The sequence below is a fragment of the Mus caroli genome, chromosome 12, assembly GCF_900094665.2.
Source record: "Mus caroli chromosome 12, CAROLI_EIJ_v1.1, whole genome shotgun sequence".
NCBI classification, from domain to species: domain Eukaryota; kingdom Metazoa; phylum Chordata; class Mammalia; order Rodentia; family Muridae; genus Mus; species Mus caroli.
In genome coordinates, this window is record NC_034581.1 from 100,116,564 (window position 1) to 100,140,710 (window position 24,147).

Consider the following 24,147-nt stretch of genomic DNA (forward strand, 5'->3'; position numbering starts at 1 on the left):
CTCTGTAGACCAGGCTGGCCTCGAACTCAGAAATCCGCCTGCCTCTGCCTCCCGAGTGCTGGGATTAAAGGCGTGCGCCACCATGCCCGGCGGGAGTTGGTTCTTTTCTTCCATGACTGGATCCCAGGAAATGAACTCAGGTTATCAGGCTTGGTGGCTCTAAACTCAGTGTGTTTTAAGTAAAACTGTTCTTTGTTCCAATGGACTCACCTGTAATCAAGTGCACAGCTCCAAAGATGGACGTGGAAAGTTGTGAATGAAGTTGGAGGGTTATATCCCAAAACAGGTTCATCAGCAATATTTAAGAAGTTTAAAATCTATAATCACAAAGACATAACTACCTGCTTTAAAAGAAATAACATTTTGCTAGAATACATTTAACAAATACGTAACAGAGTGACTTAAGATACTCTAAGAAAACACTGTTGTTCTGAAGGGATTCATTGTGAAAGTGTGTGCCTGACAGGGATGCGGAAGAGGAGGAGAGATGCACTTACCTGTCTATAGCAACTGTCTTTCTGTGTGTGTGTGTGTGTGTGTGTGTGTATCACAGCCTGGTGTCTTACTGTGTGTGTGTGTGTGTGTGTGTGTGTGTGTGCTTATCACAGCCTGGTGTCTTACTGTGTGTGTGTGTGTGTTTATCACAGCCTGGTGTCTTACTGTGTGTGTGTGTGTTTATCACAGCCTGGTGTCTTACTGTGTGTGTGTGTGTGCTTATCACAGCCTGGTGTCTTACTGTGTGTGTGTGTGTGTTTATCACAGCCTGGTGTCTTACTGTGTGTGTGTGTGTGTGTGTTTTATCACAGCCTGGTGTCTTACTCTGTGTGTGTGTGTGTGTGTGTGTTTATCACAGCCTGGTGTCTTACTGTGTGTGTGTGTGTGTATCACAGCCTGGTGTCTTACTGTGTGTGTGTGTGTGTGTGTGTGTGTATCACAGCCTGGTGTCTTACTGTGTGTGTGTGCTTATCACAGCCTGGTGTCTGACTGTGTGTGTGCGTGTGTGTGTGTGTGTGTGTGTGTATCACAGCCTGGTGTCTTACTGTGTGTGTGTGCTTATCACAGCCTGGTGTCTGACTGTGTGTGTGTGTGTATCACAGCCTGTGCCCCTTACGTAGCACAATTACAAGGCTAAAGTGGAACTTGAAATGAAGAGTCACATCCAATCACTGAATGCCACAGACACCTTAGAAACCCCACCTTACGTCTGTGGTCATGCCACCATAAACACTCTCAATCTCCTCCAGTCTTGGAAGCTAAACAGGACTAGACTGGTACTTAGTACCTGGATGGGAGAAAGCCCTGTCTTATGAAAATAAAAAGCATGCACAATCATACAACTGACATATTGTTCAGAACAATTCTTGGAAAGTCTTTGTTGAAGATTACTTTTCAAAAATCTGGTTTCTTCAGGAGGCAGAGCTAAGGAAGTAGGAACTTGAGTGTCATCCTCGGCTTCCTTAACTCTATGTCCTGGACGTCTGCTGCATTCATGTGCTGCTGGGGTCCAACGCAAGGCTTTGCAGTCTAGTGGGCAGTAGACCACTCAGTGTGTGTGTGAGGCCCTGGGCTTAGTCCCAAACATGGGAAAAATAAGTAGGTAGGTAGGTAGGTAGGTAGGTAAAGGTAGCTAAGAAGGCAGGAAGGCAGACAGACAAAAAGCGTATTGTTAACCCTAACCCTGGTTTTCAGAACTCAGCACCACTGCTGCTCTCCCAGGCTGGGCATTCTACATGCGCGTCTTTTCCTGACTGATCTAACAACAGCAACGCTGACACTGAGAAGCTATAGGGACCGCAATTTAAGCAAAAAGTCACCTGCCTTCTGGGCGTCGTGACTTGTAAATGCTATTAAAGTACTTGACAGGTGACAGCTCTTACCTGCTCGTGCCAACTGAGTCCGGCAGGCAGCACCCTGTGTTGTAGAGTGGCTCCTTTCAGCCCCACAGCCACGAGGAACTCCTGCACCACAGGACAACACAAAGACCACATTAATCCACAGAATCCCCAACTCAAATTTTTCCAAGAAAACAAAGGTGCTGCCACCCATACAGTCACCGTGGAGAGCAAGCAAGTCAATACGCCTAGCTAGCAGTATAAGGCACACACCTTCGTGTTGGACTCGGACTTATCAGACAGTATCTTCACTGCGACTGAAAGCATATTCAAATTGTCTCCCCCAACCCCATCTGAGGCAGCTCGGCTGAGGCCATCTTCTTCAGAGGAATAAATTGTAGGTTCCAGCCAGTGTGGGCGGGTGGAACAGGGCAAGCGCGTCTCTGTAGGGAGAATGGCTCCATCTACCATGCCTAGACACATGTTGAGATAAAAACACCAACATGATCACTTGAAATTAGCTCCGTAATTGTTTGGACTTTCACAGCTCACAACAAAACTCTCTGTGCAGGCTGAGTATGCTTTACCCAAGCGACTCAGAATCAGAAGTAGCTGGGCATTTGTAGGCAATGCCCACATACATTAAATGAGACATTAGGGAGCATATAGTTCTGCACATGACTCATTTTTGTCTTGTGTGCTCTTCAGACAACAGAGTCAAGGTCACTCATGCCTGATTCTGGCTCACCTGTGCTCTGATGGTAACCCGTCCCAAGAGTCAGGCACAGAGCATCCACTGCGGCAGCTCACTATCAGAGACATCTGAGATTCAGAGCATTTCTAACATAATTTCCAGGACAAGTCTATATTTCTTTGAACCTTGTTGGGTGCACAGAGGTCCTAGTGCTCACAGACAACCACTAATAAACCAGGAATGTTAATATACAGGGTTGTCTCTTCAAAGGAAGAGATATAGAACCTGTCTTCTGCCCAGGAGGCTGGAAATGGAGTCAGTTAATGGTCTGGTGACTCCTATGCTCTCTCTAGGGCCATACCTGGTTCCCCAGACTCTTACAAACAGGACTGGAGGTAGGGGATTCTGCACCACTGTATGACTAAGACCGCACCAGATCTTCCTCAGGCCCTTAAGATGGTCTATCTATACAAGCCTTCTCCATGGAAGAAATGACATGCACTTTGAGGAGAGTTTCACTGCACACAGGGCTGTTACAGCAGGAGACTGTTCCAAACGATGTTGTACTGAAATATGCCTCAAATAAACTGCCCACAGACTCTGCAGTTTGAACCACACTGGCTACTGATATGTGTTGAACTAGACTTTCTTCGTGCCTCACACCATCAATTACTCTACTGGTTGTTGTGTTTGCAAAGATCCCCACAGAACCCAGCATGGTTCTGGTGGCATAGGGTCAAAGGCCAGCATGGCAGCAACGACCTACTTCTTTGTGATTGTTGGTAAAACTGAGAGCAAAAACTCAGAAAATAAAAAAACAAAAATAAACTAAGCTTCTGAAATACTAGGGAAACAAGATTTTTGTATCTTTGTGCCTATTCACAGAGTGATTCAGGCAACAACTCACAATTTCTAAGTTTTAGTCAGGTGAGGTAGTGTGTCTTGAATCCTAGAACTTGAGAGGCTAAGGCAGGAGAATCTCAAGTTCAGGACCAGTGTTGGCTATACAGTGAGACCTTGTCTCAAAACAAAAAAATTTTAATCTATAAGTATGATTTTGACAACAAAACCAGAACTCCCAACAGAATAAAACTTACATCCACATTGTATTCTCAAAACTGTCTTTAACAGATAGGAAATTCACTCGCCAAACAGAGGAGAGGAAGATGCACAATTCCCTACCTTTGTGGTACAGCCTGAGGCTGCTGGAATGCAAGCAGATGTAGTGCTTGTCCTCAAAGCCCTCATACTTTGTCACGCAGAAGAACGAGCCGCTATTGAATTCTAACCAGAATTCACCATGCTTACTTTCCATTGGATCTCCATTCTCTTGCTAACAAAACAATCGGGGGTGGGGGGTTATAAGTCACTTTTTATTTTTTTTTGGTCAAATTTCAGTACTGTAGATAGAACCTAAAACACACAGTAGTTGCACATAGTAGGTAGGCTCTTGGTCACTGAGCTTCATACCGGACAACCATTATTTAAATGCAGGAAGATTGTGTCTTGGCATGCTCATTCTGAATCTAACTCAGGAAATTCTTCCACACCACACAAAGCAGTCTGATTCTTGAGCCATTTGATACAGTGGGACAAAACGCTGAATAATGTGTGTGCATAATGTGAATAAGTCCTCTTTAATAAATAGCTGTGCTTCACCCTCTTTTAAAATGAGGCAAAAAAAGCTACAATTACTGCCCTCACTGGCAGACTTAGCGGGTGCTGTCTACAGGGAGGCTACACAGCCTTAGAGCAGCAGAGAAAGCTAGCCCCCAAAGCAGCTGTGTTCCAGCTCTGGCATCCTGGAACACTGCTCCCCATCCCCCACACTAACACAACTTCACCCCACTTGATTATAGGAGACTGCGCAGCCATACCTTTACATCAGTGAGCACTGCCATTAGTCCATGATTGACACTCAGAAGCACTGAGAGGAAGCTCTGAGAGTTCTTGTTCTGAGAGTCCGACTTTTTTTTCCTACGGGAACGATAGTTGGGATCAACAGCAGAAAAATACTGCAAAGTCTCTTCTTCAGATCCACTGTCTTCATCTATGCGGGAAAAGACCTACGATTACAGGTTCTGACAGCTAAGCAAGGCAGCAGCTTACAATGACCACAACAGTACTTTGCATTTTCACAAAGGACAGAACCATGAGGGAGAGGGGCCTCCAAGTGAATATCAAACATGTACATGATCACTCCAAAGATTCCATGTTTGAGCCGCAAAGTTCTTGTCAGCATAGACACAGACATGGGGAAAGTCATAGAAATTTCCAAAGAAATTATAGCATAAAAATAGAAAACAAGTCTGAGACTTAGAAATAAGGTGTTATACCAGAACCAATGTAAAAATACATTACCATAATGAACTGCAGATTTAAAGGGACTGAAGCTATCTTTGCTGAAGGTGTTGATCAGCTGACTGGCCACGGAGAGTCCGATGCCATAGGAAACGTTTTCAAGTGTCTCCACTGGTGAAGGAGCTGTTGGCTCCCAGAGAAGCAAGTCATTAAAGATCCTAGACACAAAGCACAAGATGAACAGGAAACTTGTCAGTGGAGACAGACGGAGAACCCTCTTTCCAGGATCCTGTGTGAAATAAGGTTTCAAGCAGAAATGGAAAACAACCCTGTGAAGGGGCTTTAAAACAGCAGTCACATGCTTTCAATGGGAAAGCAAGAGCAGAGAAAGGAATCTGAGACTGGACCCTAATTAGACATCACCTAGTGTCAGCCATGTCAATACACTGAACGCCCTAATCACACTGCTGAGAACACTTTAAAGGTGAGAGAACAAACTACAGAGAAAACCTCAGTCAGATATAGTGAAGTATGCCTTCAATCCTAAGAGGCAGAAGCAGTCTCAGGCCAGCCTGGTCTACACAGCAAGTTTCAGACCAGCCAGGGCTGTACAGTAAGACCTTCTCTTTTTTAAAACAACCAACCAAACAAACAAACAAACCACTCCCAGATGACAATAGGAAGACTGCTGAGGTGCTTGACAGCTTTCACTTGGCAAACTGCTATAGGGACACTCGTAACAGACGGGAGACTCGCTACCCCAGACTCACTGACTCATGAAGAAGCCACCACTTAAAGCTTAAGTGATCTCCCCAAAGATACACTGCCAAGCAGAAGAAAAGCTGGTGTTCAAGATTAGACTCAGCTCCCAAAGACACACAAATACAAACATATACAAACATGCACACACAAATACAGATACAAACACAAATATAAACACAAATATAAAACACGCACAAAAGCCCGGAGTGGTGTCACCCGCCTTTAATCCCAGCACTCGGGAGGCAGAGGCAGGCAGATTTCTGAGTTCGAGGCCAGCCTGGTCTACAAAGTGAGTTCCAGGACAGCCAGGGCTACACAGAGAAACCCTGTCTCGAAAAAAACAAAAACAAAAAAACAAAACAAAAAAACCTGAGAAACCTAGCCAGTGCCTATTGGCCTGCTATTCAAATCTCCTAATGCTCTTCACACCACTGAAACCAGCACTTCTCAGCAGCTCGCTGGCAGACAGTCAACAGGCAGCACACAGGTTGGTGAGGTAAGCATTTCACACACCCACAACACAGGAGAACATACATGCAGAGAACACAGTTATCAATCAATCTTGGAGTTATAAACTATACAAACAATTTATGAACTATTCTTGTTGTTTTGGCTGTTAGGAGGGAGGTGTTGGTGGTGCTCTTTCTGACACAGTTGGGACTCTCAGCTCCACGGACACCATCAACTGCATGTTAAACAGTATCAAAGCAGGAGCTGGAGGCTGGGTGCTGGGAGCTCCCGCGCACCTGTTATAGAGCTTCTCATAGAAGCCTTTGCTGGGCAGCGTCAGGTGGATGTTGGGCAGCAGGAGCTCCAGCACGTAGTGCGAGTTGCTGATGGCTTTGTCCTGAAACTCCGTCATCTCCACAGGGTCTCCCGGCATCACCATCTACAACACAACAGTGTAATGTGAGACAGCACACCAAAGAAGCAACCTATGTCTAAAATTGTAGCAGCATTTTTAAAATTACTATAACATTTACTATGTGAGCAATTAAATAAAACATAACCTTTAATTAGGGAGAATATACATCAAGAAAAATAGATGACAAGAGTTACAAAGAAGTACAAAAACCACACAGATTATTTTTGTTGTTGTTATTGCTGTTGGGGAGTTCTTGCTGCTGGTGATGTTACTGTTGTTTAAGGGTCTTGTAATGACTCCCAATCTGGTCTCAAACTTGCAAACTTCCTGCCTCCACCTCCCAAGTAACAGGATTACAGTGTTCTTTCAAAAATAACTAGCCAAGTGTACTGCACAAGCTGTAATCACACAACTCAGAAGTGAAAGCAAGAGGATCACAAGTTCAAAACCAACCTGCGACACAAAGAAAAAAGGAAGGGAGGATGGGGTGGAGAGGAAGCGGGGAAGCATCTCCCCACGGCCAAGCAGGGTAACTCCCTGCAGTGCTCGCCATGATTCTCTTTACCTGCTCATTCTCAAACATCACTCGACGAGAGGAAAAGGGAGACGGGGCTGGCCGCCTCAGGTCACAGACATCTTTCAGGGAATGAGCCCCTCCGTCCTCCTCCTCCTGGTAGTGACCATCATTCTCTTCCTCTTCCTCGGCTGCTATTCTCTCCAAAATGGAATGCATGGCTGGTGGGTTTATTTTCAGTACCATTCTGATTGCAAAGATAATTTGAAAAATCAAGATAAAAGTATAAATGGCAACATGTTTACTTTCTGCAGGTTACATAGTGAACACTGATTACATGTCAATTTGATATGCCTGACCTATAAGTATAAAGCCCATGCCTACTGCAACCCACTTACAGACAGGTAGACTTCACGACATATAACGCAGTAAAAACAGAAAGGAAAGCCACTAGCAGTAGATTCTTACCAACTCAAAGGGTGACTTTTTGGAAATTCCATTACATCCCTACATTTGCTTACCGTGGCCAGTCAAAGTCATCTGACGATGCGGTGTCTCCATCTACTCCACCAGACACATGGAAGAACTTGACAGATGGCCCTCCCTTCTCTTCCTGAAACGACCCTATGGAACCAAGATGGCTTTACTGCCACATGAGTTTCACATGCTGAAGACACACCATTCTCAGCTCTGCAGTGCTTACTCATTGGTCCTAACTTAATGTGGCCTGTGCTAGGCACGATATTAACAAATGGGCCAGTTTTTAGTCACATAAAATTCTTACTAGTATTTCCTGTGTAAGATACATAATTAGAGTAAACATGTCCAGTCACTACCTACTGATACTGGTAAGGGTTTCCTGGTGTGCACTTGAGGAGTTAGGAAACCTCTTTCTTGCCATCTTACTCCTTTGAGGCAGGAGCATGCACTTGTTTTGTCTAAGCTGGCAGGCAGCAAGCCCCAGGGACTGCCTTCTACCCACTCTTAGGCACAGGTGAGACCATGCTCAGCTTGTTATGTGGGTGTTGGTATCTGAACTTAGGTCTTTGAGGTTTTACAGCAAGTCCTCTTAACCACTGAGCCATCTCTCTAGCCCCAGTTATTTTTTTCAGAGAAGAAAAGTTTACAGCTTAGAGCTACAGCTCAGAGACAGAGCAACTGCCCAGCATGTAAGACTCTGAATTCAGTCTCCAGTGTGGCAGAAAGGATAAAGATAAGCTTATGCAGCTAACCGAGCAGTAAAGACATAGAGATACAAGCACACTTTGATGTGTACTTCGTATGCATGCTAACTACTACACTGCCTTCTCCCTGCTCTTCATAACCTTCCTGTAAAACAGAAAGCTGCAGCCAACAGCAGCAAGGGATGGCAGAATGCACGGAAACATCCACTCCTGAATGCCACTGGCAAATTCCCATTTAAGTATCAACAAAAACTCAAACTCAGAGATCAGAACAGCCCAGGGAAACTCTGACTGCTGACGGGTGTGAGGTGAGCTGGTGACTGGGACAAGAATGCAGCAGATCTGTGTCATATTTTACCCTGATGTCCCCGGAAAGGCTGTATTGTAGTGACAGAGGACTCAGGTATCATAGTTGCCCTTACCACTGTGAGCTAGGGAGACACAGCCTCTTCAGCCACAGATCAGCAGTGACAATTAATTGCTGCTGGAAAGGACAGCATGTCTGTGACCTGCATGTACAGGACTGGCAGAGTGGTGCCCAGGCTACCCAGCCCCTATCACACAGTAAGTGGTATTCGATGACAGAAAATGCTGACACACTCATTCCTACGAAGATAAGAAGGTCACCAAAGCAAACAAGCATTGCATCGTTTTGTTTTGTTTTTAATTCTCCACACAATTCTGGGAAGGGGCTATTGCTCTATTCTCTAACTGTGCTCCCAATTTGCCATTTTAGGTTGTGAGGAGCGGTGTTCTACATGAAGTCTGCTCTGTGAACACACACTGAACAGGTGTGTTCAGCCTTACCAGACAGCTCTCGAAAAGTCAGCTCCAGTTTAGTTTGTTCTGGGGTGGATCCTCCCACGAACTCTGTCTTGGACTCCAGATCCGTAAATTCTAAATGAAGGGTCTCCTTCTGAAGTGACTTCTTAAACCAGGGTCCTCTTTCCTGGTCTGATCGGAGATCAGGAATAGGGAATCGAACAGACAGGTGCAGGGCTGGGGTGGCAACTTGCACGGACACCCGACGGTTTGCAGGACTGTGCGAGTCATCTAGGAACACTTCCGTGAAAGCCTTGTGCTGAAACAGGATGAGGAATACTCAGCAGTTCAGCGTGCGCCATCGCTGCTGCCCACGGGCCACAGCATGCACAGCTCAAACAACCCACTGCCGTATTAGCACCACCAAGTGCAAATGTAACAGCTACTGCCCATTCAGACCTTCTGGCAACAGCTGACTCTTCATATAAAAGTACACAAACATGAAGACAGGCACAACAGAGCCTCCCAAATCTCACCATAAACTACAAGGAAAAGGTATAAACTAGCCTATTAACAAACCCTATAGGGTTAAATGTAAATAACTTAGTCTATATGGACATGGCACCTGTCAATAATAAAACTGATGACCTATGGCTTAGGCAGGAAATAGGTGGGACATACAGGAGGCAGAAATAATTCTGGGAGAGTGCCAGGTGAGGAAAATTCACCCGGGAAGATGTGATGAGACGGACACATGTTCCCCAAGCACAGGTAACCAGCCAGGTGGCAGAATGTAGATTAGAATAAATGGGTTATTTTACATTATAATCTAGACAGAGAAGAATGTAGCTGTATGGCCAAGGTGTTAGTAAATATATTTTGAGTCTGAGTCTTATTTCTGGAAGTATGAGGCTAGAACGAAGAACCAGATCTAACTTCTACAGTTAAAAATCACTACTATACGCAATGGTCGAAAGCATCCATTCAAACAAAAGTTGAAAAAAGTACTGGACCCCAACAAGAATGACACAGAGGGTCGCAGTCTCAGCCCCCACTCTCCACAGCACTCCTGAGCTGCCTGGTCTTCCCTTTCACCTGGGTCATGTTTATGAAATGAAACTTTGAGTGTGTTACAGGACATTTCAAAATCCAAAGAAAGAAATCTGACCCCACTGTGCCACATGTTGTCAGCTCTCTGTGTAACCTTTCTTCTGTGTGTGACTTTTCTGTCTAGATTCCGTCTAACAGCAATCTAAGGGAAGCCAGAGTGCCACGTGCCTGGAATTCTCATACAGCTGATACCACACAGCAATCCTGTTAGGAGTGAACAACTGACCTCGCTGTTATCAGTGCATAGTGGGATAGAGAGAGAAGGCAAAAGCTCAGATCACCAGGCAGGCGGTACTGTGCACATCTTTAATCCCAACACCCAGGAGGCAGAGACAGGCAGATCTCTGAGTTCAAGGCTAGACTGGTATACAGAGTGAGTTCCAGGATAGTCAAGGGGTATACAGAGAAACCCTGTCTTGAGAAAAGAAAAGAAAAAAAAAAAAAGTTCAAAATCATCCTTGTCTAAATATAAAGTTCTGGGTTAGAACTGTGAGAGAACTGTAGAAGTCATTTCTAAGTTAGGTGTGGCGGTGCATGCCTTTGAAGTTAGTCCTCGGCAGCAGAGGAGGGAGGATCTCTGCGAATCTGAGGCCAGCCGTGTCTACATATGCAAAGACCTGTCTCAAAAAGTAAAAATAAGAAAAACAATTTTTAGATAAAAATAATTTTAAAATATCTAATTTTTACTATTATGAATAATATTGCTCTGGAATAGTCAATTTAATGTATAGGGCCTTTCTCATAATAATCCCCCCAATAAGCATATTTGCTGAGCCCTGCATGCTCTCTCTGTAGGGTCAGAATGACATGGTTCCTGCACTTGTGACAGGGCCAGCCAGTGTGAGTCGCCATGCATGTCAGATGTTGATGGCTGCTGTGGGTTTAAGGCTTATATAATAATGTGCATATTTTCACGGTCGGTCCTCAGAGGAATCCTCCCAGCTAACATTAATGACTCCATGATAATCAGAGACAGCATGAGTCTGGGAGGGGCCAAAAGTGTGGCTAAAGTTTTAGCAAAATGGTAAACACTGGGACCTTCAGGACAGCGCTTAAGGCTGTGAAAAAGAACTCTTAAAACATCATGAGTTTGAAAATACAGAATTTCTTTTTTTTTTTGGTTTTTTTGAGACAGGGTTTCTCTGTGTAGCCCTGGCTGTCCTGGAACTCACTTTGTAGACCAGGCTGGCCTCGAACTCAGAAATCCGCCTGCCTCTGCCTCCCGAGTGCTGGGATTAAAGGCGTGCGCCACCACAGCCCGGCGAAAATACAGAATTTCTTAACTATTCAAAAACATAAGGATGAAATATAAGTTCTATAAGGGGCTTCACAGGCCTAAGTGAGCAGAGGCTGCTGCACTATGAGCCAGCGTGTCAGAAAGATGCTAAGGAAGGGGATAAAAAGATGTAGGGAGTGGTGGTGCAAGGAAGATCCCAAGGCTGAAGTCCTGGATTGCTGATTTGTGGGATGGTGAAGAGGGAATCTGGAGTAAGTAACTGGCCTGATATGTAAATGAAAACACTGACCTTTTGGTCCAGTGAGATGAGCTAGCATAAGGCGGACAGCAGTTCTTTTTTGGAATATTTCTCTAGCAAGAACTGAGCTATCTGAACTCTGAAGAGTACAAAGCTCTTCAAGAACTTTTCCTAGCAGGATTTCTGAGCTCTTTTAGAATCTTTTTTTCTAATAAGATCCCAAGAATTAGGCAGGGCAGTGGTGACGCACGCCTTTAATCCCAGCACTCGGGAGGCAGAGGCAGGCGGATTTCTGAGTTCGTGGCCAGCCTGGTCTACAGAGTGAGTTCCAGGACAGCCAGGGCTACACAGAGAAACCCTTTCTCGGAGGGGAAAAAAAATCCGAAGAATTACTTAAAAGCTAAACACAGCCCTTTTAGAACTTTTTTCCAGCTTTCTGATTTTGATGGGAAAACCCAAGAATTACTTTTAGAATTTCTCTAACAGGTCTTCTGACTTGGTTGGAAAATCCAGGAGCTTTTTTATAGCAACTTTTCTGGCTTTGGTCAGAAGACCCATGAGCTATCCCTATCCAGAGAACTTTTAGTAATAATTTTTACTAGCAGAGTGAGTTGTCCCAACCAGAGAGAGCTGTCTCAAGCAACAAGCGAGATGTATGTGTCAACAGAGAGTTGTTTGGTTTTGGGGTTTTTTTTGGGGGGGGGTATTTTTTTTTAATTAATTTATTTTTTTAAATTTTTTATTAGGTATTTTCCTCATTTACATTTCCAATGCTATCCCAAAAGTCCCCAATACCCACCCCCCCAACTCCCCTACCCACCCACTACCCCTTTTTGGCCCTGGCGTTCCCCTGTCAGAGAGTTTTTAGGATAGCAAGAAAAAGCTGTCTAAAACAGAGCAGAACAGAGAGAAAACAGTCTGAAATGTTGTCTTGATCGGTCGAGCAGCCTACAGAGCCAAGAGCTATCTACAGAGAACTGTCTAGGGAGCCATCTCAAGGAGAACACAGGCCATCAACTTGGACCCATGAGTTGACTTGAATAGTCTGTCATCGTCTCAGAACCCCTCTCCAAGCTGAGGCTGGTCCCTGGTACAAATTACTTGTGCTTAAGGCACCACTTTCTGCATACTTACCAAACTAATATGCTTGTTATAGGACGCATACATGTGCGAGGCCATCATCTCCACGGTAGTGAGTTTCTGGGGTTGAAGCAAGGAATTTAACCTATCCACAATACTGATATCCAGCTCGCAACACACGGGGTTTAATTTAATGTGTAATTCTGCCTTTTGAGGAACTGAACTAAGTCTTGCTTGATTACCCTTTAAAAGGAAAAGCACAATATAATTATTAACAAAATGGTAAAACGAGGTTAAAAACTGACAAAATAAAGGTCAAACAACAAGAGAAGTGGTGGCCACACAGGCCTCTCACCTGGGGTCCTCTAGTCTCAGAGTGTTTATAGTGAAGCTGAAGACAAACGGGAAGGTGGGCATCCGTCCCTTCTTTGGAATGGAACGTTAGAAGCTTAAAGACAAGGATGAAGATGGGTTTCAGCTAGGACAGTAAGCTGAAGTCAATCACCTAAACCCAGCATATTAGCCTGAACTCAACCATGCAGACCACGGGAGCTCTATAGGTGAGACAGGCTTGCTGCAGTCACAACAGCCAGCTCCACCCAAGCTGCCAAGTGCTGTGAAACTCAGCACCTCATCTGCAGAGTGCAGGCGAGGGTTCAAACATTCAGTACCTAAGCAAACACTTTGAAAACAAAATAAACTAACAGCCCATACATAACCTGTCTGCCTCCTCAGATAACTCTCCTTTCATTTAAACTGTTTGCTAACATAGTTTAAAATGTTTCAATAACCTCAAAGATAAAAAGCAGCACTAACACACTTCATGATGCTGGTACATTTTAAAGAAAAATATTGTTGTTCACTCAATTCCTTTAAAAAGCAAAACAAATCTAAAAAGCACTCCAAAGGTGGTCCAGAATTTACCTCGGTGTAGTGAGGAGGGACAGAATGACAATCTGTTGGAAACAGACACTCCAAAAACTCCATTTGCCCAACGGACATGTCGGTGCTAAAGTGCCGGGAAGCTGATCTTTGTCTCTGCTCATAGGACACTTTGATGCCAGTACCTATAAATCTATCACAAAAGAAGCATTTAAGGGTCTCCACATGCTTCTAAACAACATAGCATAAACAAGCAAATGTTAGTAGTATACAACATTGCATATTACTATGTGATATATTATTATAAGAATTAATAACAACTACTCTAACAAGTCTAAGCCGTGATCATTATTAATATTCCTAACGTCCTGAGCTTCCCACTTCCTACTCTGTAACAGCGCTACTATGGTACACCTCTCAGGATGCCTGCACTGCCCAACAATGCCCTTCTTTCTTCCACATTCCAAGCTTATGCTGCAGTGGATAAAATACCTCACATCTGCCCAGGCACGGCGGCACACACATGCCTTTAATGCCAGCACTTTGGAGGCAGAGGCAGATGGATCGCTACAAGTTTTGAGGCCAGTCTAGTACATACCAAGTTCCAGGCCAGTCAAGGTTACAAGGTAAGACTCTGTCTTAAAACAAAATAACTTCTTTAAAAAAAAATTCAGAACTGTAAAATGTATGAAATGGCTTCTTAAAACAATCTAAAAAATAAAAACATCATTCAAGCTGCGCGTGGTGTGAACACCTGAAATCTCGGGAATCTGGAAGACGAGGCAGGAAGACCACTGTTTCTGAGAGTCAAGAGTGTCTCCAAAGCCAAGGAACAAAAATCATGCAGTAATTTTTTAAAACTTCAGTTGAGAGGTTCACAGGTTTTTTGGTCATATTTTCTACCAGAAGCTGTTTCGAACTCTAACAAAACTGAGGGAAAATGTTTTTATACTTTTATTAGAAGTACTATGGTCCTGGGCTAGAGAGATGTCTCAGCGGGTAAGAGCACCGACTGCTCTTCTGAAGGTCCTGAGTTCAAGTCCCAGCAACCACATGATGGATGGCTCACAAACATCTACAGTGAGATCTGACTCCCTCTTCTGGAGTGTCTGAAGACAGCTACAGTGTACTTAAATATGATAAATAAATCTTTAAAAAAAAAAAAAAGAAGTACTATGGTCTTAACCTATAGAGCGTCTTTTGATGGGAGTCAAAAACTACTTCAGATGTTAATTTTGACCCTCCAGAAAACTTACCTAAAAACCTCAAGCTAGGGCTAAGGGTTCAGCTCAGCCGCAGAGCGCCAGCCTTGCACACGTGAAGCCCTGCTTCAGCCCCCCAGCACTACCTAAAACCAAGCATGCTGGCTCACATCTACCACGTCAGGAGGCAGGAGCAAGAGGGCTGGCTTGAGCCCAGGGTTGGCTTTGGCTGCCTCAAAGGTTGAGACCAGACTAGACTGCATCATGAGATCCTGTCACCAAAAACAAATTTTATTTGTCCAGATATTATACAAATATCACTCATTTTACTCCTTTTATAGATCCCATACATATTAAAATACACAGTACTGGGGCTGGAAAGCTAGCTCAGTGATTAAGATTAAATAAACCCAGGTTATTCCAGAAGATCTAGGTTCAAACCCCAGCACCCACGTGGCAATTCACAACTGTCCATACACATACAGCCATAGACATAAAAATAAAAGTTTTATACACACACACAGCATTTGCATGCTAGTCCTATATTGCTGGTTCAATTAGCTCATCGATTAGGTCTCACTAGGAAGGCTCATGGCTCTAAGAATCAGCAGGAACTGAAGCATGCAAACTCGGCCCAGGCTTGGTTACTCATGGCCTAACAGGACCTTTCCCAAGCTCTCCCTCATCAGTCCCAACCTTACTACCACCATCACCTCTGTCACTGCCAGGGCCAAAAAGAACCATCCCATAATTTCAACAGTGGTGGCAAGAATGAAGCAAAATGTGGTCACACAAACTTGGCAAAGAAAGGGAGGGAGCTGCAAACTACCCAGTGCTGAGGCTGCACTGTTCTCACACTACACCACTGAAGGAGACCCTACGGATCATCTCTGCAGTACTGTAGTGACTATTAGCCATTAAAAACCAATGCAGAAAGGCAAACAGATGCAAAAGCGCGTATTTGGTTCTTTACGAAGTAGCTTTAGTAATCATGAGAGTTCACCTAAGGTGATCGTGTGAACAAGCTTCGGCAAAGACTGCTCGGAAAGACTTAAAGTCTCCCGTCGAAAATATTGCTGGGTCCATCTTTTCTATACAGGAGAAGAAATCGATGGCCATGCGTGTCAATGGGTTGACGTTCAGAGATGTTTCCGCTGGAGACAAAGGATCGATGTGAAGCACAGAGACGGAGAATATGCCGAGAGCCAACCTGCAGATAAACTCAGGTCTGGATTCATCCACTGAAACAGACCTAGAGGAGAGAGCTGAAATACATGAAGTTATGAGTTAGAATGACAAGATGTTACCTTAGCTTTAAAGGAGAGGAAGCCCAGAGCAGCCAGAGTAACAGCAGACATCTTAAATAGACTGCTACCCTGCTGCATCTGGCATGTAGGATTCTTGTACCTGAAGTACGAGAGTCCACCTCAGTAAGGAGAAATGTGTGGACACATCTTTTATACTATAAAACTGTGTGAGAAAAAAAAAAAAAAAAAACAAGATTAACCAAAATCTGCACGCCAAATTCTCCATTGAGATTAGTTCAGTTAAATTAGTTCAGTTAAATATTGAAGAATGAGGTTCGAGAGTGCAGAACAGTGGAAAAGCATTGCCCGGCATACTCAAAGTACTAAGTTCAATACCCAATTCTGGGAAGGGAATGCAGAATCAAAATTAAAACTTTCTTTTAAACAACACAGAAGCAGTGAAAAACAACTCAGCGAGCTAGTGTATAATGATGGAGCACTGGCTGGGCACTGTCAAGTTTTATGTCCAACATGACAGCCACATGCACTTGCATTGCATACACACCACTGCATACACACATAAGCACACACAGGCACACATGTGCACATAAGCACACCCACACATTCACACACAAAAATATACATAAACATGTATACACACATGTGCACAATATGCTTACACATATAAACACATGTGTATGCACATGCATATATACTGTGCACACACACACACACAAATACATATACCATACATATATAGGCACACATGAATGCACACATATCACACAAACATACAGGCATATATACACACACACACATGCACACATATATACACAACACAAATCAGATAGTTGACTGAAAGTTTAAAATTGCAATGATGTAAAACCTATTGTATATTTCCCCATAATATCTATGTATTTAAATATATATATATATATATATATATATGTAAATGTATTGAGAACCAGGCATAGTGGTGCACACCTAGTAACCTAGAACTCAGGAGGTGGAGGAGCTCAGGTGAGACCAAAGCTAGGCAGCCTGAGCTACATGAGACCCTATCTCAAAAACAAAAAAGAAATATAATGAGTAAGTAACTATTTTTAAATATTTTTCAATGAATTGTCCAATTATTCTTTCCTTCCTAAACTTTGTGACTCTCCTTGGCTAAAAGAAAACTTATGAAAGACACACACATAGAATGTGATAGAAAGAGTGCAGGCTTGCCATGTGCAAGCCCTGGGTACACACCCCAGGAGCACAGGAAAAGAAGTACTGATAAATAGATGATAAAGACAGATATATAGATAGATACATAAAGGTAGGTAGATAGACAGAGAGACAGATCAGATGTTTATTCTGAAAAGAGGGAGAGAAAAATGGCAAAATGCATCTTCCCCTTTACATTTTCAAAGCTTCCAGTGGGCACTAACCAGCCTTTTGTAAAGATGCCGGGTGGACCACGTCAGACTGGAACGCTGGCCCTCTGACTGGCTGCTCTTTGTGGTCGGCAAACTCTCCCCAAGTTGGCTGAAGCTACAAAAGATTAGTTTTAAGTCCATGAATAAAGGCGAGGCCCTTAGCAGCAGCGTTTTAAGCTGAGAAGAAAAGAAGGAATACTGTACCACAGTGGCGCTTAGCGGGGACCCCGCAGGTGTGTTGGTGTATGTACTCGTCAGGGACAGCTCCAGGTCCATGTGTGGTGGGTCCCCAAGGGGTGGAAGAGAGGACAGACTGTGAGACATGTCCATGTCGGCCATGGAGAAGAAAACTTCTTCCTCTGGAGAGAAATATACCTTGTCATTGATGACACATTCCCTCAATGCGCACGTTCAAGTCGTTTAGTCACACTTACAGAACCTTCCTTCCAGTTATCTGAGACACAGCTGTACAGCTCTGCTGCAGGAAGAGCATGCCTGCACATGGCCCTTAGCAGCACAGTAAACATGCAATGGCACACAGTCACAAAAGTGTTTCCTGGGTTTATATAACAGCAGCAATACAACAGATTGTTACTTGTCATATAGCAATTGAGAAGTTGAAATTCAGATTTTCAAATGGCATCAGCTCACATGGGGCCCTGGGTTTTGTCTCCAGCACCAAACTGTAAATAATGAAATTGTGTAACTGAACTGCAGTCTGGTTTCTCATGGATGAGAAGGAAGGACCAGAGACAGTTAGGACTCCACTGGTAGTTCAGTGCCTTCTCTCTGGTGACTGTCTGACCATCATACAAATCAAACTCATGTCTACAAGTTCTTTGAGTAGGCTTGAATTTTTTATTTGGTTCAACATTTTACATTTCAACAGCTTCTTCGTATTTACATCCACAGTGTTCATACAGTCTGAAATCCCTGTAACATAAAGCAGGCTGAGTGACAGACCAACAAGGTCAGCCATGCTTCCTACTTAAGGGAGTATGCTGCACACAGGCACACACAGGCACACACACACACTCAGGTGAGTGCACACTGAGATGACAGGTGTCCCCAAACTTAATGTCTGGATCTACAATTTACACACTGACTCCCTTAGGGACAACACCATCACTTTCAAGACCACCTATACCCTTGAAAATGGTAGCGTGGTGCCCGCAGCTGTGCATGTGGGCCAACAGAACAGAACCAATGTCGTCACTGAAGGTCTGTTCCGCACTGCAAGTGATTTCTCTTAGAAGCCAAATCAAGTCTAATTCCACACAAGGGAAAATGCAGGTCTAGTCTAGACTGCCCGAGCTGCTTACCACGGCTAGAAGGTGTACGAGCTGTTTCTGTCTCATAGAAGCTCTTCTCTGAAGACACACCCATAGAGAGGGAATCTTTCCTCAGATAATACCGGTTTAATTCCATCTGAATTCGGTACTCATCTTCCTGCTGCATGGGTCGATTTTTCCTGTCTTTATTAGCCAGCCCTATTTTGCTAGAATTTTCTACAAGTATATAAAAGGAAAGCAAAATTAAATTTGTATTTAGATACGTAAGCATTTCTTTCCCAAACCCCACTTATCCAATACCAATGGCAATGTGACCATACTGGCAGAAAACCACTCTCCCATCAACCAGAGGGCTCGGCAACAGTTTTAAGCAAGGAGCCAAGAACCTAAACTCTTACCTCTAGAAAATATGAGTATCTAAAAATACTGTGTGTGCTACCCACCTTGTACAAAAATTACATGGTTTTTTTTTTTTCTGGTTATATGAGGTAAATGAAATATCAAATGCAACATTCCCCAACCAAAGATACAGTCAAAATAATTTTTAAAATGAATGTAACACAAATAATCTAAATCAAATCCAAACTATAATACAATATAAAAGATCTAATCCAATAAAGTAACCAGGATATCTACTTAAAATATACCTTTAATGTCACATACCCCAAAAGAATACAAATTCATCTATGTTCTATATTTTCTCTTAAGAGTTTCAAGAATTACAGGATATAATCACAGCAGAGCCATACTTGCCTGGTCCAGCAATAGCTGCTAACATATCCAGAAGGAGGTGTACCTGCCTCGGTGACAGGAATAGATGAAAGGAGTCTATCTGTCCATCGACATCCAACTTAAAAACACAAGAACAGTTGAGAATAAATAGGTCCCAGCTCGTTGTCAGGAACTGGGGAGAGGTTATGGCACTGAGATAAGCATCGCCTTTGGTCTTCGGCAGCTTCACCTCACACAATTGATCCACACAATCTCAACAAAAGAGCTTAAAGACCTGCAACTGTTGCTCCAGGAAGGAAAAGCCTGAGGCATTGCACATCAGCACGTCCAGACCCATACGGGCAGTCTGCCTTGCCTAGCTCCATCTTCCGGAGACCAGAGAACACAGCAAGAACACAGCACTCGTCACCCTCCAGAACAACCGAATCCTCAGCACCGACTTAGAGTCTGGAAGCCCAGCTAAGCCGCAGCCGCGTCCTCGTGGAGACTGCACAGCCAGCCTCAAGGATGCCTGTGGGGCTGCAGCCTGCCTTCTGCACACAGGCTGGAAGGCACAGCTGACACCCAGACAGAAAGCAGTGCTAATGGGCCCTTCCCTCCTTGTTCCCTGTACACACTTTTCCCTCACATCTGTCTCATTATGTCTGGTGAACACCGAGCCATTACCCAGCCCCTACTCTCAAGTTATTGCTGTCTCTGTATTACAAACGAGGAAACAGATCCACAGAGCAAAGACCACACAGCCCCTCAGCAGAGCTGAGCCTAAGAGACACAAATGCAAAGGCTCCACCCCCTCCACAGCATGGCTGTCCATGGCACTCCTCACACGGAGTGTTTGGTGACACCCAGCCCACATCCTTAAGTGAGGCAGGGCAGAGTGGGCAAATGTGTTACTGAACAACTTTGTTTCTTGGATTAAATCCCACTCTGGGTTGTATTAGAGTGGAAAATCAGGAGTTTCGTTTCTGTCATAGAAATATTTCATTATTGGTACATTCTGAATTTGGAATTCAAAGAACAAAGCACTCACTGCTTTCTTTTGAAAATATAGAACACTGAAAATAATAACTAAGAATTTTTCAATTCTGTAATGTGGTAACAAATTTTTCTAAATTCAAACAGAACTTTCCCCAAACACCCACTGAAACTAAATGTGTAAGATGCAACAGACCCCAGAGGAAACGCTCTCAGGTATCAAAACATGCTTTTTTTTTTTTTTAAAGATTTATTTATTTATTATATGTAAGTACACTGTAGCCATCTTCAGACACACCAGAAGAGGGCGTCAGATCTCATTACAGATGGTTGTGAGCCACCACATGGTTGCTGGGATTTGAACTCAGGACCTTTGGAAGAGCCATCAGTGCTCTTAACCACTGAGTCATCTCTCCAGCCCCAGAACATGCACTCTTGAAAGACACCTGAACACACAGCTTAGAGACTCAGGTTTAAGGAACACTGGAAGAGACTATAAAGTTCTAATCTGGCATGGTGCCCCGTTATGACCATTCTGAGTTACGATTTCCAAGCTCTATGCTGCCCAATGCTGATCTCCAGAACTTAATGTTTCCATATAATATTCATTTATTTACATTTAACAAAATATACATAAATACTCAAGTAACTATGTAAAAACATTAATGTACAGACAAGAATAATCGTGTCTCTAAATACTCAAGACTGGCTGGAAGTGGAACACAATGTCACCACACAAAAGTGCTACGTGTTCCTCTGTCCTTTAATATGCAGAACTCTAAAAGCAACACAGAGAATAGTTACACAAATTTTTACATCTTAAAAATCAAAGCTTACAAATGTAAAGAACTGTATCTAGCCAAAAGAGAACCATGAAAGTTTCTTTAAGAAATGGCACATGCACTCCCCAAAGACATACATGAGCTTGTTTCCCAAGGATGTTGCCACAGCAGGGCAGTCCCTACAGAATTTACAGCTAACTACCTACAGTATCTGCTCCATTAACAACCCCTTAGAAGCCAACAAGGAAAAGACCTGATAAAGGACTTCTTAAGAGAGAGAGAGAGAAATTCAAAAAAAGGCAGGAAAATCTGGGACAGAACACTGAAAGTGAAGATAGATACTCGCTTGCCCACAGCAACCAACCACCATACACCCTATAGACTAAGTACCTCGAGTTTGGTAGAAGCAACAAAACAACACTAACCTTGGCTCCTGGAAGCACTTCATTCTGTTTTAAAGTGAGACTCAATTCCAGCCTGCCCAGTAGCCTTCCAATCTGCACTGGATCCGAGGGTGCTATCTCCGGTAACGTTCTAGTTAGTTGTGGGTGTGGCTCATAAACAATTTTGGGGTTCCAGCTAGGTGACAGCTTTGGCTCAGTTTCCTATAATAAGGGAATAAAAGGAAAGTAACCATTTAAAATACTTTAGCATAAATAATTCAGGGTATGAGGTATAAAGATCGTCTTGAGAATAAAGCATTTCGCCCAGTGGTAGTGGCACATGCTTTAATCCAGAGGCAGCTGATCTCTGTGAGTTCAAGGTCAGTCTGGTCTACAGATCAGAGTTCCCGAACAGCCAAAGCTACACAAAGAAATACCTTGAAATCCCAAAAACAAAAACAAAAGAAAATGAAGTATTTGGAAAACTGCATCATTACTTTGGGCATAGCCTTGCATTGTAGCTAAAATGAAGCAGTATTGTGTTAACATAGCACCCAGAAATAAAAACAAATCATGGAAATACTGAAACAGAACAGAGCCAGCAAGATGGCCCAGTGGGAAAAGCACTTGTCCCTACCTGGTGCCTGAGTCAAGTCTTATAGTGCACATGACCATGTGAGAACTGACTCCAGCTGTCCTCAGATCGCCACACACACGTCCATAAATACAGTACACACAAGTTCGTGTGTGTGTGTGTGTGTGTGTGCATGCGTGTATACATGTATACAATTATTTATTCAAATAATACACAATATAAGTAAGAAAATCAAACCAATGTGGAAATAACACCTGTAATCCCAGCATTCAGGAGGTTGAGACTGGAAATCACTAGTCTGAGATCAACCTGAGCCACACAATGACAAAGTGAGAGACTATATCTCAATAAATACATATATATGCATGCACACACACTCGCGTGCACACACACAGAGGAAGAGAGAGAGAGAGAGAGAGAGAGAGAGAGAGAGCCCTCCCCAAAGAACTGACTTGTGAAACAAAAGGCAAATTATAGAAGTACTTATAAAAGTAACTTATAAAAGAATGCTGTGCTCAGCAAAGAATTAAGACCTCTTAATAACGGGAAACACTTAAGGTATGGTTCTTGTGCTAATGCTCGCGAGGACAGGCACTTGTCATGGAAGGGAACGGTGCTTCTGAATGAGAAAGGCTGGGCACTGCATGATGTGTCCAGTTGAGTGGCATTACAAGAAGTGACTTAAGGAAGGAAGGGTTCCCTCCAGCCCAGGCCCAGGCATCCATCCCACTGTGCTGGGGAAGGCAGTGGGCAGGAGGCCAGCTCTTCACACAGCACCACAGTCAGAAAGCAGCACTGTACCACCGCGAGCACTGCACTCACTCTCCTTCTCCTTTTTCTGTGCCTTGAGAGCAGCCCATCGAATGACATCACCCACATTTCAGGAAGCCCGCCCATCTAATCATGTACACAGAGACTGCTCACAGACATGCCCAGGAGCCTGGTTTTCACACGGACTCCAAAACCCATCAAGACAATTAGCATTAGCTCCCTTAGATGTTAACATCTCATTCTACCTACAGATATACATGAAGCATTTCTCCATTAACAAGCATCAGGCTGGCAGAGCTTTAGGGGTTCAAGGCTGGTGTCTGATATACTAGCTGAATATTTGTGTTAACAGATTTGCTGAACTCATTAGTGGATGTTGTATTCAGGAAAATTTAACAGTCCCTAGACAGAGACTCACTAGTAGCCCTCAAACTGGAAAGCCTCCTGTTTCAACCTCTCATATGCTGGGATTACAACATGCACTCTCACTATGGTGGGTTGGTCTAATGCTACTATATTCTAATGCTAATTTGGGGCCCCCAAGACTGGTTACCCCAAAGGTAAGACACTGAGTGACCCTGCCCACAGTTAACTGTGATTGGTAAATAAAGATGTCAACAGCCAATAGCTGGGCAGAAGAGACATAGGTGGGTTTGAGGTTTCTAAGGCTTGAAGGAGAGAGAACCATGAGGTAGAAGAATGTGGAGGAGGAAGGAGAAGCTACCATGGGTTAGCTGAGCCATAAAAACATGGCCCTGGGGGCTGCCCAACTGAAGTTAAGAGCGGCTCAGATAGAACATAGAAAGTAATAACTCAGGGTTGCTGATAGGAAAGGTAATTCTAATAGCATGAAGGCTAGGCAGCTGCCCAGCTACTGTGCTGGTTAAGGCATATTATAAGTATAAAGACTGTGTGTGAGTGTGTGTTTAATCTGGGGACTCAATAACCAAAGAGGGGATAGAAACCTTAGGCCAGGATTATTAATAATTTCTATGATACCCACACCTGGCTGACAGACTTTATTTAAAACTTCTAAAACTCAGGACTATGTTTTGAGTTGTTCTATTGGGTTGGGTTTTGGTTTGGTTTTTTTTAAGTCAGGGTTTCATATATATATATATATATATATATATATAGTTCAGGGTGGCCTTGAACTCACTGTCTGAGGATGCCCTTGAATCTCTAACCCCCTGACTCTGCCTCCCAAGTGCTAGTGATGGGACCTAGGACTCCATGCATGCTAAGCCAGCCCTCTGCCGACTGAGCAACACCCCCACACCTGTCTG

The 24,147-nt window shown here is 43.7% G+C and overlaps 1 protein-coding gene across 1 annotated transcript in view; it reads right to left on the bottom strand.

Moving 5' to 3' along the window:
• The window catches only part of Atg2b (autophagy related 2B), a 64,535-nt gene that overhangs the window by 24,685 nt on the left and 15,703 nt on the right, over positions 1–24,147 (bottom strand). The window contains exons 6-24 of the mRNA XM_021179653.1: positions 21,538–21,717; positions 19,377–19,473; positions 18,654–18,839; positions 17,536–17,690; positions 17,344–17,446; positions 15,667–15,928; positions 13,504–13,654; positions 12,935–13,027; positions 12,634–12,822; positions 8,960–9,233; positions 7,490–7,592; positions 7,020–7,215; positions 6,336–6,478; positions 4,888–5,045; positions 4,404–4,576; positions 3,709–3,859; positions 2,106–2,305; positions 1,878–1,958; positions 211–317 (exon numbers count right to left, since the gene is read on the bottom strand). Of these exons, the coding sequence (XP_021035312.1) occupies positions 211–317; positions 1,878–1,958; positions 2,106–2,305; positions 3,709–3,859; positions 4,404–4,576; positions 4,888–5,045; positions 6,336–6,478; positions 7,020–7,215; positions 7,490–7,592; positions 8,960–9,233; positions 12,634–12,822; positions 12,935–13,027; positions 13,504–13,654; positions 15,667–15,928; positions 17,344–17,446; positions 17,536–17,690; positions 18,654–18,839; positions 19,377–19,473; positions 21,538–21,717 (3,002 nt within the window). The remainder of the gene's footprint in view (positions 1–210; positions 318–1,877; positions 1,959–2,105; positions 2,306–3,708; positions 3,860–4,403; positions 4,577–4,887; positions 5,046–6,335; positions 6,479–7,019; positions 7,216–7,489; positions 7,593–8,959; positions 9,234–12,633; positions 12,823–12,934; positions 13,028–13,503; positions 13,655–15,666; positions 15,929–17,343; positions 17,447–17,535; positions 17,691–18,653; positions 18,840–19,376; positions 19,474–21,537; positions 21,718–24,147) is intronic.